Here is a 16,204-nt window from a genome sequence, read left to right as displayed (position 1 = left end):
GCTTTTGTAATTTTATTTATATTTAGCTTTTTAATTAATTAGTTTCAGTTTTTTGTGTAATTTTAGTACTTTAACTTAAACTTATTTTATTTTAGTTAGTTGAAAAGATCAATATTTGAAATTTGTTTTAATTTTTTTCATCTATTATTTATATTTTATTTCAGCATTATTTCAATTAACAAAAACTATTTATATATATAAAAAAAGGTTAGTAGAGAAGTCATACTAAATGAACTGTTAAATAGTGCATAGTGCTCTATAACTAAACAATATGTGCACATTAACTTTTTACGCCAATGCATTTTGTAGTTTAAATCGGAATATTGATTTTTACTGTCAGAACATTCTCTCTCTTTACTTTCTGAATCACATTTTTTGGTCTACTTGTGCTTCTGTCCAGACGCCTTGAAAAATCGAAGAAATTCAGCGAAGAGCTCAAAACGCTTGACGATTGGCTCACAAATGCTGAGAGGACGATTGTGAAGTATGAACAAGACCCCATAAATAATAGAGAACACCTCAAGGTAAACATACATTTTACAATTGTATCATTTGATTATAATAATATATACAAATTACAATGTGTTACAAAATACTAAATAAAACAAAATACTATGTTAAAGAAATAGTTCATCAAAAGATGCTGCTGATTATTTACTCACCCCATGACCAACCAAGATGTATATGACTTTCTTTACTCAGCTGAAAAGAAATTAAGGTTTTGGTGGAAAACATTTCCATGGATTTTTCTCCATCTATTGCGAAAGTGAATGGTGCCCAGTGTAAACCATTTTTGACAGTACAAAATCCATATTTAGGCAGCTTCAAAGAGCTCCGCACGACCTCAGCCAAAAAATAATCTTTTCTAGCGAAACGATCCGAAAATGATATACAAATGTAGAAAATAACTACAAATGCTCGCCTTGGTGCAAACGCGTTCACTAGACGGTTGAGTTCACAACCTCACAAGTGACATGCATATTGGGAATGGTCTACGTTATGGCAAGCCATTTGGACTTTTATTCATTCACAGGATATGAACTCTTGACATCAAAAATTCAATTTTTAGTAGTTAAAATGCTAATTCTTGATAGCAACAATTGAATTTCAACTAGTAAAAACATGATAATACATGACTTGATTTTAAAACTGAAACCGGCATTGCAGATGCAGAACACCTGTCCCAACATGGTGACGGGTAAGATTGCTCCCCTTTTGTTCCCGTTAAAAAAAATCAACCCATTCTCACTCACAAGGGGTCCGCATGTCCACGAGAATGCTGGCGGCAAACTCGCCCAGCGAAACGGGTCATTCTAAGCGCTTAACGTGAAAAATGTAAACTCTTAATGTGGCTTAATGTACTACAGTGATATTGAAGGAGCAAATTTAGTACAAACCTTATAAATAAACAAATGTACAGACAAGCAGATGAGCCCATGAAGACATTTAATAACACGTTAAGGATTTTTTAAATGGACAATAAAATACAGTTATGAAGAAAACGCTAATGCATTAAGACAGTCATATTAAAAGCCCAATAAAGCTATACAGACAAGCAGGTCAGGCCGAATATGAAGGCAACGCGCTTAAAAGTTCAGCGTTTTCCACACTTAACTTAGCAGTATACTGTTGATTGCCTCCTCCACTGAGGCAAAGGGTATGGGAATTTTGTCTTCATGAAAATAACATATTGGGGTATAATTGTCATCATTGTATGTTGGTAAATTTTAAATTTGAACAGCAAGCATAGGCTATAGCATATAAAGCGACTCCTAACCCTGAACAATTTCTCGATATAAAACACTTAACAGCCAGACAAAAAAGTCACAGAAATGTATATGTCGTTTGGCCCTTTTTTAAGTAAAAAGCAAAAGGACGGGATCAAGACCACAAGCAGGAACTCGATAATGTGTTGGAGCACTAAACAAGAGGCTATAAGGTTTAGAAATGGTCATGTTTGGGTTAAGATATAAATGTAATAATTTAATGAATAAAAATTAATCAGTCTCATCTTTTTAGGCTCTTGATGCGAGTCATTCTATTGACGCCAGAGGAAAAAGGCGCTAGAGGGCGCTTCAGCGTGACGCAAAACACTAGAAATTAGGAATTTAGTTGTATATCATTTATATTATTTTAAATTAAATCATTATCTTGCATAAGGAAAATTATCTTGTATCTGCTAATTCTATTCATCAATGTTAAAATAAAAAAGGAAGAAACCACATTTTCCATATTTAATTTCGACGAACGAATGGACGCAAAAGTACACGGATCGCCTATGGTGACATTTCACTAGTGACAATAGGCAAGGCAAGGCAAGTTTATTTGTATAGCACATTTCATACACAGTGGCAATTCAAAGTGCTTTACACAGAAATGAAGTTAAAATAGTTATAAGTGAATAAAATAAAAATATATATAGTATAATAGTTATAAAAGGAATTAAAAGGAAATTAAAAGGAAATAAAAATAATCTGGGGTGGAAGAAAATGGAGAGTCAGGTTTACTTTAAAAATATTTGTCAGGTAACTGTGCGTTTAGACAGTACCCTTACAGACAAATCTTCTTGGCCTAACTTGAGGGTGTTCTCTAGATGTTTTACCCGCCAGAGCAGATCTAAACGGGTCTTCCTCGCACCAGAGCGAGTACTCAAAAAAATATTTGTCAGGTAACTGTGCATTTAAACATTACCCTTACAGACAAATCTTCCTGGACCGGAACACCAGGGCTATCTCTACTTTGTTCGACCGTCAGAGCGGATCTACACGGTCCTTCCTCTTACCACCAAGGCTATACTATCCGTCAGAGCAGATCTAAACGGATCGTCCTCGCACTATGTGGACTCGAACCACAATAACATTTATTCAGTGATGCCACTAATCAGGTAGTCAAAACCAAATTCATGTCTTACCTGATCAGAGACATCACGTCGGGGTCTAAATTGAGGATAACTATGTGGACTCGAACCACAATAACTGTTTAAGCTCCCCCGTCTCTCAACCTCTTCCACCCAGACAGCCTTAACAAAATAAAAAAAATAATAATAAAAATAAAAGTATAATTAAAAACTAAAAATAAAACAGGGTTAAAATGAAACATAATTAAAGTGCAAGCAGTTCGGACAAAGCACAGAGCACATTGAGTAAATGCATAAGATAAGGTGCAATTAGTCGTACAGTTGCACAGCTCATTCAGTAAATGCACAGCTGAACAGATGTGTTTTGAGTCTGGATTTGAAAGTGGCTACTGTTGGAGCACATCTGATCTGTTCAGGAAGCTGGTTCCAGCTACGGCTGGCATAATAGCTAAACGCAGACTCTCCTTGCTTTGAGTGAACCCTTGGTATTTCTAATTGACTTGATCCTGATGATCTGAGTGATCTGTTGGGTTTGTATTTAATCAGCATATCTACAATGTATTGAGGTCCTAGGTCATTTAGTGATTTATATACAAGTAATAGCACTTTAAAATCGATCCTAAATGTAACTGGAAGCCAGTGTAAAGACCTGAGGACTGGTGTGATATGGTCATATTTTCTGGTTCTGCTCAGGATCCTGGCAGCAGCGTTCTGTATGAGCTGCAGCTGTCTAATGGTCTTTTTGGGAAGGCCTGGAAATAAAGCTTCTAATTCTTGCAATATTTTTAAGATGATAGTAAGCTGATTTAGTTATTGCTTTGACATGACTACTGAAACTCAGGTCTGACTCCAAAATCACACCAAGATTCCTGACTTGATTTTTTGATTTCAGGCCTTTAGCCTCAAGATATGCGTTCACCTTGAGAATTTCATCTTTGTTTCCTAATGTAGTAATTTCAGTTTTGTCTTTGTTTAACTGAAGAAAGTTTTGGCACATCCAACTGTTAACTTCATCAATGCATTTACATAGAGAGTCAATGGGGCTGTAGTCATTAGGTGATAGGGCTAAGTAGATCTGGGTGTCGTCAGCATAGCTGTGGTAAGCCATTTTGTTATTTTTCATTATTTGGCTGAGTGGCAGCATATACAGATTGAATAGGAGTGGTGCAAGAATTGACCCTTGTGGGACTCCGCATGTCATGGATGTCCTCTCAGACTTATGGTCACCTATACTCACATAATAACCTCTCCCTTCTAAGTATGACCTGAACCATTTGAGGACCATTCCAGAAAGCCCAACCCAATTTTCTAGCCTGTCAAGAAGTATGTTGTGGTCAACAGTGTCGAATGTAGCACTGAGGTCCAGTAGTACCAGAATCGATGTTTTGCCTGTATCTGTATTGAGGTGAATATCATTTATAATCTTTATGAGCGCTGTCTCTGTGCTGTGATTTGGTCGGAAACCAGATTGAAAATTGTCAAAGTATCCGTTTGAGTTCAAGAATTTGTTCAGCTGACTGAAAACAACTTTTTCAATGATCTTGCCTATGAAGGGGAGATTTGAGATTGGTCTGTAGTTGCTCAATATGGAGTTATCCAGATTTCTCTTTTTAAGGAGAGGCTTTACTACTGCAGTTTTAAGGGAGTTTGGAAAAGTCCCAGAAAGAAGTGAGGAGTTTACCACTTCTAGGAGATCTGCTTCTAAATAGTTAAACACACTTTTGAAAAAAGAAGTGGGGAGTGTGTCAAGGGCGCTGACATCAAGAATTAGAGTTTTTACTAGTTGAAATTCAATTGTCGATATGATGATTGATGATTTCATATCCTGTGAATGAATAAAAGTAAAAACGGCTTGCCATATCCACCTTGGGCACCATTCACTTTCATTGGATGGAGAAAAAATCCTGGAATCTTTGGCTGAGGAAAGAAAGTAATATACATCTTTGATGGCCTTGCAGTGTTTTATTTTTGGGTGAACTATTCCTTTAAGAATACTGTTAATAATTATTATTAAGAATAAGAAATCGTTATATCATAAAAGTATTACCAGATTTCTTAGGCAAAACAGTAACTGTTATATTAGTGTTAGATTAGTTCTCATGTTAAGATTAGTTTTCAGACCATCTATGCTGCGACATTCTACTTTCCCAGGAGCTCCAGGGAGAGCTGGAAAAACAGGAAGCAGCAGTGAAGGGGCTCAATGCTCTTGGGACAGATCTGACTCCACAGTGCAGTAAGGACGACAGGGACCACATTAAACAGCAGCTCGCCTCTATCAACTCCCGCTGGGCCAAAGTGTCCAACCAGCTTGCTGAGATCAAGAGACGGTTAGTAAAAATGCAGGACATAATAATGCAGGCAGCTCGTGAGAGAGCTGCGCACGTTTGAATATCTTAGCATAATTCAATTTGAGCTGCAAACACCTACATAATTGCCCTCTTTTGTACTTATTTTGGAGGAATGCATTAATATGGCTGCTGTGTGTTTTAGCTCTGCCGGGGCAAAAATTCTTCTTGTCGAGTTAAATGAAGACATGGGGGAGTTTCAGTCCTGGTTGGATGATGCAGAGGCTGTGGCTGCACTTCCTGTAGAAGCGGGTCACAAGGAGCAGCTCAGTGCAACATTAGAAAAAGTGAAGGTAAAAATCAGTTGCTTAAAAAGATGCCATTAGCTCACACATGGGGGATAAACATAGCTTTTAGCTCCATATTCAAATTAAAATTCTCCCATGAGGCAAATCACCAAAAATGAGTCACAAAGAGGAGCCAGATAATTAATATGTGTGTGTGAAAATCTTCAGGCCCGGGTGGGGGAACTGCCGAGCAGAAAGCAAACTCTTCATCAGATCAACAGCAAGGGCTCCTCTCTCCCAGCTGATAAAGTCAAACCACTGGAGAAACATCTGAAGGTTATTAACATGCGATGGGCCAAGGTAATTCAAATCATTTCTTCCCTTCTCTACTATTTGATCTTACTGGCAAATTTATTTCAATGATTTTGTGACCTTGGCATGATTAATGCAACGGGCAAATGAGGACATTATCGTTGTGTAGTCAGATACATGTAATCGTAGATGTTTACTATATATATATATATATATATATATAGATATAGATATAGATATAGATATAGATATAGATATAGATATATATATATAGATATATATATATATATATATAGATATATAGATTAAATTAAATATAAATAAATATAAATAAATAAAAATATAAAACAAAATAATAAAATACATAGTAATTAATTAATTAATTAAATTAAATAAAATAAATAAATAAAATAAAAATATAACGTAAAATATCAGTGGACCCCATAAGGTTTTTGGAAATAAAGTCACTGAAGTCACACTTACAATTTTATGAATTTCACTGTAATAACAAAATAAAAAACACATCAACAATATAAATAAATAACAACAAACAAAACAAATAAATATATCGTAGTAGTATTTGTAAAACTGCCTTAAATTTATGCAAATATAAAACCAATGCATGGAATACAAAACCAATGCATGGAAATTTGAGAATACACACACACGAATATATATATATATATATATATATATGAAATTAAATGTGTATATGATGAGCACAGGAAGCACACATTTAGTTTCATATATATATATATATATATATATATATATATATATATATATATATATTCGTGTGTGTGTATTCTCAAATTTCCATGCATTGGTTTTGTATTCCATGCATTGGTTTTATATTTGCATAAATTTAAGGCAGTATTTTATATTTTTATTTTATTTATTTATTTAATTTAATTAATTAATTAATTTCTATGTATTTTATTATTTTGTTTTATATTTTTTTGGGCTCCTTAACTGTCAGGATAGCAATGCGAGAGAAAAAAATCCTAAAAAATATAAGCGCTTAAAGCTTATAGAAAAATAATATTTCTTATTTTATTTATTCTGTTCTAATATTTCTTATCTCAATATCTCTTTTGAGATTTGGGGGTAAAACATGACCTGGATATGTTCTAAACAGGTTTAGTAAGAGTCCGCCCTGCAGTGATTTATTGAAAAGAACTCTAAATGTTTCTTTCTCTCCTTCAAAGGTGTCCACTGATCTTCCTGAGAAGCAGCGACAAATCGAGGATCTCCTGAGGGATTTGTCTTTGTACCAGGAACAGCTCTCCAAGCTCTCAATTTGGGCTTCCACTACAAAGAATCAGCTTGAGCAGTCCCCTACTGCAGTAGACCCAAAGGTAATATCACATATGTAGAACATACTGACCACAGTCTTGCTGTTTCATAATAATGTTGTCTGTGTTATTTCAACTTTGTGCTGTAATAGCTATGAGTGGTGTAGTGGTAAAAGTTCAGGGCTGGTAACCATCATGTTGCTGATTTGATCCCTACTAGAAGCAAGTATGTCAAAGTCTTTGGTCTGCTTTTGCACAGTCTCTCAAATTTGTACAAAGAGAGTCTTTCAGATGACATATGCTGCCTTTCTTAGCATCCCAGCATCTGCTTCATAGTTTCATCTGCTCCCTTCAAGGCAAATGTTTCGCTTCCCTAGACATAGAACTAATAGGTTCAGGAAATCATTTGTTCTTTCAGTTAATGAACTTATGAAAAAATCAGTACATATGTTCTTATGTGATTTTGAGTGGTTTGTGGCTGGTTCACTCTGATTCTGCTGTACTCGACTGAATATGATTTGCACACTGCTGCATGCTGTCACTTTATACTATTGTTTTTCTCAAAACAAAATCTTTGTTTCTTGTTAGTGGTGCTTGTCAAGGCATGTATAACTATTGCTATAGCTCCTTTTCAGGGTTGAGGTTATTTCAAAACCATATTTCAGCCCTACATCAAAAGAAAGAATATAAAGGATAAATCTAAATCTAAATAAGACAGAAGAATTATATTTTGCACAAAGAAACTGAAGCCTATTTTTAGGACCACTATTTATTTTCTTATTTTTTCGACCTCTTACCCCCCTCTTCTTATGACATAATGTAAAAATCGTATTTCTATAGTACAAACTTTTAAAGCATGTATACATTGTTATACTGCTTTTAATGTATGCCTATTTAAATAAAATATACTGTATTACAGTGCTAAAAATATTATGACTGAGAATAAAAAAATAATTAAAATTATAATGTCCAGATGCTTCACTGAACGCACAGAATTTAGTGGTAAATGTGATTATCATGGCGATAAAAGTATTGTTACTATGCAAAAAATAAAAAGGTTTCATTTCTTTATTCAAAATAAAAATATTATTTTTTTCCCCCTTTTGATTTTGGAGTAAAATGTGACCTGGACTTTTTATTTTTATTTGGTTAAAATAGATATACGTAGAGCTAGATTTACTCCTTTAATAAGGGTTTGTTGTGAATTTTTTTTTCTTATATTTATTTTCTGTAGATCGAGGTTGATGTAAAGGAAAAGAAACCAGCAGTGGAAGCCGTTTTGGCAAAGGAGAGACCTCCATGCCAACCAGAGAAGGTGTGTAATCGACCACGTTATCATTAGATATGATCTCAGAAACACTATGACTATGATATTAGATTACTCTGCACACTTGCCTGTAGTATCTCCCATCACTGTTCTGTACTGTAATGCAATACATCATACTATAGCAGTCTATCAGCTTCATTGCATGCAGCTTTATTTAATATTTGTCCTGGACTGATGCATTCCAGGGGCAGTTTGATGGCCTCAGTGCAGATTGGACATCCATTCAAGTTCTCCTTAAAGAGTGGCGAGACAAATGTCAGCTCGCAGGTATGATTTCATCATGTAATGCATGATGATTCAAGCTACAATAATATGCTATTAAAATTCATGAGCATTCCGTGTTGCTTATGTAATGTTAAACATCTGAAAGTCTGAACAAAAGATCTTTTTCTTTTTTTTTCAGCCGTAACATTGACTGGTAGTGCAGCAGGAGATGCAGCCCTTGATAAATTCAATAAATCCTGGACGGAGCTTGATGATTGGCTCACTCTTTTGGATCACATGGTCCAGACTCAGAGAGTAATGGTTGGAGATCTTGACGAGATCAATGACATGACCGTGAAACTCAAGGTCAGTTTACGCCGTCATCTTGCAGCTCTTAATCCATGTTCACAGTAATATACTTTTTTTTCTTTCCTGCAGTGGCTGTGTTCTACACTTGTAACATTTTATGCATATTTTGAGAGTTTAGCTCAGAGTATATTTTCGTTTGTTTATTTATTTATATAGCACTTTACAGGCTACACAGTAGTTCCAAAATGCTGTACATTACAATAGAAAGCAAAAGAACAAGAAGACAAATCTTAAAACATCCGTATACTAATGTACTAAAATGCCAGAGAGTACAAATATGATTTTAAACGGTCCTTAAAAACATTAACAGTTAAGGAAGATCTAACATCCAATTGCAGCTTATTCTTACAATCTTGCACCAGATATAGAAAAAGCATGATCACCCTTCAATTTGAGACGCGCTCAGGGAATTGTTAGAAGAAACTTGTTCGATGATCTTAGTATTACGCCTGGACTGTAGGGCTTAATAAGCACAGCTAAGAATTTTGGCACCATTCCGTGAAGTGCTTTTAAAAACATATATATCAAAATCTTACACTGTATCCTAAATTGTACTGGTAGCCACCCTAAAAAAGATAACTAGGGAGTAACATGATCCGTTTTCCCTGCATTCATTAAAAACCTTGCAGCAGCATTTTGCACTAGCTGCAAGCGATTAACGTGACCATTTTGTAAAATATTCTACATAAAATGTTAGTCAAGGGGGCACCAAATACAATTTAGTTTTATATAACCAGTTTCCACCGTTTCTCTGACCCTCAAAATTGCATAGACTGCAAAGTATATGTTAATGCCCTCTGTTATGATTGGCTAGTCTCTTTGCATTTGAAATGAGCAGCAGAACTTTTTCATTTAGTTATTCATTCACGGAAAATAGTGTTAAATTGAGCTGCAAAAATGTGTGAAGATGAAGAATCATGAAGATGGTGTTTAATTATACTGTGTTAATGATTTTTACTGATTTTTAAATGTAATGGTCAGAGGGTGAAGGTGAAATATGTATTATTGATGACACACACACACACACACATAAATATATCTATATATATATATATATATATATATATATATATATATATATATCTATCTATATATATATATATATATATATATATATATATATATATATATATATATAGTGCTGGGGAAAAATTTGTCGTGATTAATTGCATCCAAAATAAGAGTTTGTGTTTGCATAATATATGTGTGTGTACTGTGTATAATTATTATGTACAGTGGCAAGAAAATGTATGTGAACTGCTTATAGAATCTGCGAAAATGGGATTCATTTTAACTAAATAAGAGAGATCATACAAAATGCATGTTATTTTTTATTTAGTACTGTCCTGAATAAGATATTTTACATACATTTTTTTTACATATAGTCCACAAGACAAAAAAATTGCTGAATTTATTAAAATAACCCCAATCAAAAGTTTATGAACCATTGATTCTCAGTGCTGTGTGTCGTTCCCTGGATGATCCACGGCTGTTTTTTTGTTTTGTGATGGTTGTTCATGAGTTCCTTGTTTGTCTTGAGCAGTTAAACTGGCCGAAAAATCCTCCAGGTCCTGCACATTATTCAATTTTCCAGCATCTTTTTCATATTTGAACCCTCTCCAGCAATGACTGTATGATTTTAAGATCAATCTTTTCATGCTGAGGACAATTGAGGGACTCAAACACAACTATTAAAAAAGGTTGAAACATTCACTGATGCTCCAGAAGGAAACACAATGCATTAAGAATGTCCAAATTTGTCTTATTTTGTTTAAATATCTTTTTTTTTTTTTCATTTAGTACTGCCCTTCAGAAGCAACAGATGATACTTGTATGTTTCCCAGAAGACAAATTGAGTACAATTTACCTTGATTTTCAAATTCAATAGGTTTTCACCCCCGGCTCTTAATGCATTGTGTTTCCTTCTGGAGCATCAGTGAATGTTTCAACCTTTTTTAGTAGTTGTGTTTGAGTCCCTCAGTGTGAAAAGATGTATCTTAAAATCATAGTCATTGCTGGAGAGGGTTCAAATATGAAAAAGATGCTGGAAAACTGAAGAATGTGCAGGACCTAGAGGATTTTTCTGAAGAACATTGGGCAGTTTAACTGCTCAGGACAAACAAGGGATTCATGAACAACCATCACAAAACAAAAAAACGGCCGTGGATCATCCAGGGAACAACACACAGCACTGAGAATCAATGGTTCATAAACTTTTAAACAGGGTTATTTTAATAAATTCAGCAATTTGTTTGTCTTGTGGACTATATGTAAACATTTTTTATGTAAAATATCTTATTCAGGAAATTACTAAATAAAAAATAACATGCATTTTGTATGATCCCTCTTATTTAGTTAAAATGATTCCCATTTTCACAGATTCTGCAAGCGGTTCACATACTTTTTCTTGGCACTGTATATATAAATACACACACATGCATGTATATACTGTATATATAATTTATCTTGTATATAAATATTCTTTGTTTATAAAAAATATAACATATTTTTATAAAATATATACATGCATGTGTGTGTTTAAGTAAAGAACTCTGTGTTGTGACTATCTAACAGTCAACACTGCAAGACATGGAGCAAAGATGCCCACAGCTGAACAAACAAATCACTGCGGCTCAGAACTTGAAGAACAAAACCAATAACCCTGAGACACGGGCAACCATTACAGAGCGCAGTAAGTCAGCTTTGCCTCATCCATATCCATATCCTCTTTCAGTGATACACTTTATTTGTAGTGATATGGGGGTGTCAACATTGTAGCAGCTTGGTCTCTGAAAAAATGCAGGAATTAAACAATGACTGTTGCCAAGGATTGTGTCTTAGCAGGCATCTCAAGGTCATATCTTTATAAGACAGCTCTACTGAACACATACTAAAGCATGCTGTTAGGCAAACATGCATATAAGATTGTAGTTGGTTATGAGATTCAATCAGTCAATCATGCATTTACACCAATCAGGCATAACTTTATGAAGTGAATAACACTGATTATCTCTTCATCATGGCACCTGTTAGTGGGTGGGATATATTAGGCAACAAGTGAACATTTTGTCCTCAAAGTTGATGTGTTGGAAGCAGGAAAAATGGGCAAGCGTAAGGATTTGAGCGAGTTTGATGAAGACCAAATTGTGATGGCTAGACGACGGTCAGAGCATCTCCAAAACTGCAGCTCTTGTGGGGTGTTCCTGGTCTGCAGTGGTCAGTATCCATCAAAAGTGGTCAAAGGAAGGAACAGTGGTGAACCGGCGACAGGGTCATGGACGGCCAAGGCTCATTGATGCACGTGGGGAGCGAAGCCTGGCCTGTGTGGTCCAATCAATCAGACAAGCTACTGTAGCTCAAATTGCTCAAAAAGTTAATGCTGGTTCTGATAGAAAGGTGTCATTATACACAGTGCATTGCAGTTTGTTGTGTATGGGGCTGCATAGCTGCAGTCCAGTCAGGATGCCCATGCTGACCCCTGTCCACCACCGTAAGCGCCAACAGTGGGCACATGAGCATCAGAACTGGACCACGGAGCAATGGAAGAAGGTGGCCTGGTCTGTAAGTTTTCTTTTACATCACGTGGATGGCGGGGTGCATGTGTGTCACTTACCTGGGGAACACATGGCACCAGGAGACACAATGGGAAGAAGGCAAGCCGGCGGAGTGTGATTCTTTGGACAATGTTCTGCTGGGAAACCTTGGGTCCTGCCATCCATGTGGATGTTATTTGACACGTACCACCTACATAAACATTGTTGCAGACCATGTACACCCTTCCCTGGTGGCTGTGGCCACTTTCAGCAGGATATCGAGCCCTGCCACAAACCCAAAAATGATTCAGGAATGGTTTGAGGAGCACAACAACGAGTTTGAGGTGTTGACTTGGCCTCCAAATTGCCCAGATCTCAATCCAATCGAGCATCTGTGGGATGTGCTGAACAAACAAGTCCGTTCCATGGAGGCCCCACCTCACAACTTACAGGACTTAATGGATCTGCTGCTAACATCTTGGTGCCAGATACCACAGCACACCTTCAGGGGTCTAGTAGAGTCCATGCCTCAATGGGTCAGGGCTGTTTTGGCAGCGAAAGGGGGACCAACACAATATTATCATATCATAAAATCATAATCATATCATAATGGTCATAATGTTATGCCTGATCAGTGTATTTATTTTTTATTTATTTGAAGAAAAAAAAAAAGATTCTACCACTTGATTCAATATAAACCGTTTTTATTACCATACGTCCATCATATGTACTAATATATTAAGCCATTTTCAGAATTGTTCCTTATAAATGTTCTTTTATTTCAAGTTGAAAAATTACAGGCACATTGGGAGGATTCCCACACCAAGCTAATGGACAGGGTCCTTCAGCTGCAGAACATGTATAAGGACTCCAGCGATTGGTTGGAGGCCAGAAAAAGGATGGAGCCCCTCATTAAGAAAGCCAATGAAAAACTAGAAACCTGGAAGAAAGTTTCGCCCGGTGTTGATGATTTAAAAGGCCAAAATGCAGATGTCAAGGTAATGTAAAAGAAACACACTATCTATTTCATGACAGACCATGACTGGTAAACTGATTCAGTGTGCTCGTATTCCTTGAAAGATCTTCAGATGAATGCATGTGATTTGATTACTTCAAATAAACGCTATATTATTATATTGCAGCAACTTTCTAAGGATATACAGCAGTGGCAAGCGCACATGAATGTCACAAATGAACTGGCAAACAAACTACTGACCCTTTATTCAGACGACGACACAAGCAAAGTTAAACAAATGACTGAGAGCATGAATCTGGCTTGGGCCAACATCAATAAGCGGTGAGTTTCTGTTTAAGTCTTTGATTTTGTATCATCAACCAGTGGTGGAGTGGCATATAATAACGTTTTCAAAGAGAATTTATTTACGGCATGAAAATAATGCACTGCTGACACAGTGAGGGTGCAAAATGCTTTTTAAGCATTAAGAATTATGGGCCACTTTGGTCCTGTGGTTTGATGTTTGAAGCATTTGTTACCAGCAAATTTAACAATCCAATAATTGTTCTTTAAAGGGGTCATGAACTGGCTTTTTAAAAAATGTTATACTGTTGTCTGAGATCTCCTTGTGACGTTCGCGTGGTTTTTACATTCAAAAAACATCATAATGAATAAGTGATAGGCTATTTTCTACCCTGGTTTTGAGGCTCTCTCATGGAACGCTTGGTTTTATGGCCGTGCCGCACTGAAGACTTTTGGATATTGGATAAGCTTTGCATATTATAACTAGATTAAAAAGTTTGTCGAGTACATGTGAGGGATTGTTTTGAAAGCGTGTGGGAAACGGAAACCGGAATTATTCGTCCCACAGGGCGCGCAAAATGTGTTTATCAAACAAACACAATGATTTATCTCTCATCCACCCACAATTAATTGGAATGTTATTTTTGTATTACTTGGCCTGCCCGATCGGTGGATATAACCACGAACCGTCCATCACTAACACACACACACGCACAAGCCTCACTGCAGAGTCAGACAAATCAAAGGATGATCAAAACTTCCGCGATTGTATTTTTCCTTCAAATATTAGTGTGTTGCTTCATTCATTACATTGCTTCATTCAATTCATGTAATCTCATCCTGTCAGCAAATCCAGTCTCTTGTTTACAAACGAATCCGTGGTGAAATGAAGGAACAAACGCGCAATGTTGGATATTCATTAAAAATAGTTCAACCATGCATTCATAATATTGGAATCCGAATGAAGCTTGTGCAGCATGTTTATTGCTTGGAAGTTTGATCCGGTTTAGCTCCACGTAGGCCTATAATCAGTGGGCGGGGCTACAGAATCAGTTCTTCTTCTGTTGAGGCGGCGTTTCACCACACTCTGACGTCACAGCCTGGCACATTCTGAGATTGAGCGTTTGCTGGGCCTGGTGTCAATAAAAGCTTTTCTTTGACTAACAAGGACGTTTTCAGCTCCGAAACTTTCAGGATATTCTTATATCACGATTCACTTTTATGTATCAAATGCTGAATGAAAAGTTGATTTCTTAATTCATGACCCCTTTAATATGGAAGTATATTAAGGTACTAATTTAACAACTTTCTTTCTGTATAACAATGAAGTCATTGCCCGTTTCAGTGTAGGGGACAAGGAGGCAAATCTTGAAGCTGGACTGCGGCAATTGCAGCATTTCTACTTGGACCTGGAAAAATTCCTTAATTGGCTCACTGAGGCAGAAACCACAGCCAATGTCTTACAAGATGCCACATTTAAGGAGGGACTTTTGGAAAACCCTGCCACAGTGCGGCATTTACTTGGGCAATGGCAGGTATGTAAGCAGTATTTCCTAAATGCATACGTAACAGCATTTACCCCTTCTCTTTCATATAGTCACTCTGCTCCAGCCCTGTTTTTTTCTGCTAGCCACACTCATTGGTGAGAGAAACCCTGGCCCGCATGTTCACTCCATAGTGAAAGATTTGCACCAAGTTACTGAAGTTCCTCACAAACATCTGTACACAATATATATATTACATTTTTTAAAAGTAAGCTAATATTGGACCCCCTTTACATTATGTGGCCTTAACTACTATGTACTTACATTTAAATTAATAATTTGATACAATGCACTTATTGTCTACATACATGTTTTTACATTGTACATACAGTAAAAAAATTACCTGCATTTAAATACATCTGTAATTAATTGCTTTAATTACATTTATAATTACACTGTTGACACTTCCCTTACACCTAACTCTACCCTTAAACTTACCCATACCACCACACCTGTCCCTAACTTTACCCATATCCCACCTCAATATCAGCAAAAGTGTTTTGCAATACAATATGAACACAATAAGTACATTGTACTTATATTTTGATGTAAGTACATAGTAGTTAAGGACAACTAATATAAAGTGGGACCCTTCTCTTTGCTTGTACACTTTTATAAAAGATTATATGCTGAAAAATGTTGGTGTAGAAACCACTTTAATTAAAAAATTGCTAGTAAATGTAAGAATTTTTTGGTACAGTGTATAATGTCATCCACCTGCAACTTTTCTGCATTAAAATACAGATTTTATTTTGAGAAATAAATATGGCACTCCTCCTTGGATTTGAACAGTTCTACCAAGTAGTGGTTTTATTATTCAGGGGTTTTAGGACCTAAACATTATAATGAAATTCTCATTATTAGCTCTTTGGAGTTTTAGTGTTATTTATTAGGAAGGCTGATGAAACTGACAGGTCCATTGTCCAGGTCGCC

General features: G+C 36.0%; 1 protein-coding gene across 1 annotated transcript in view; it reads left to right on the top strand.

Annotated features, from left to right (window-relative positions):
• Window positions 1-16,204, top strand: part of dmd (dystrophin) — a 156,900-nt gene that overhangs the window by 75,909 nt on the left and 64,787 nt on the right. The window contains exons 44-55 of the mRNA XM_079813126.1: window positions 401-524; window positions 5,009-5,184; window positions 5,348-5,495; window positions 5,658-5,789; window positions 6,950-7,099; window positions 8,271-8,351; window positions 8,549-8,630; window positions 8,767-8,933; window positions 11,511-11,628; window positions 13,256-13,467; window positions 13,612-13,766; window positions 15,073-15,262. Coding sequence (XP_079669252.1) covers window positions 401-524; window positions 5,009-5,184; window positions 5,348-5,495; window positions 5,658-5,789; window positions 6,950-7,099; window positions 8,271-8,351; window positions 8,549-8,630; window positions 8,767-8,933; window positions 11,511-11,628; window positions 13,256-13,467; window positions 13,612-13,766; window positions 15,073-15,262 — 1,735 coding nt within the window. The remainder of the gene's footprint in view (window positions 1-400; window positions 525-5,008; window positions 5,185-5,347; window positions 5,496-5,657; window positions 5,790-6,949; window positions 7,100-8,270; window positions 8,352-8,548; window positions 8,631-8,766; window positions 8,934-11,510; window positions 11,629-13,255; window positions 13,468-13,611; window positions 13,767-15,072; window positions 15,263-16,204) is intronic.

The sequence above is a fragment of the Gobio gobio genome (genome assembly GCF_949357685.1).
Source record: "Gobio gobio genome assembly, chromosome: 3".
NCBI lineage: Eukaryota > Metazoa > Chordata > Actinopteri > Cypriniformes > Gobionidae > Gobio > Gobio gobio.
This window is presented reverse-complemented; position numbering and strand designations above follow the sequence as displayed.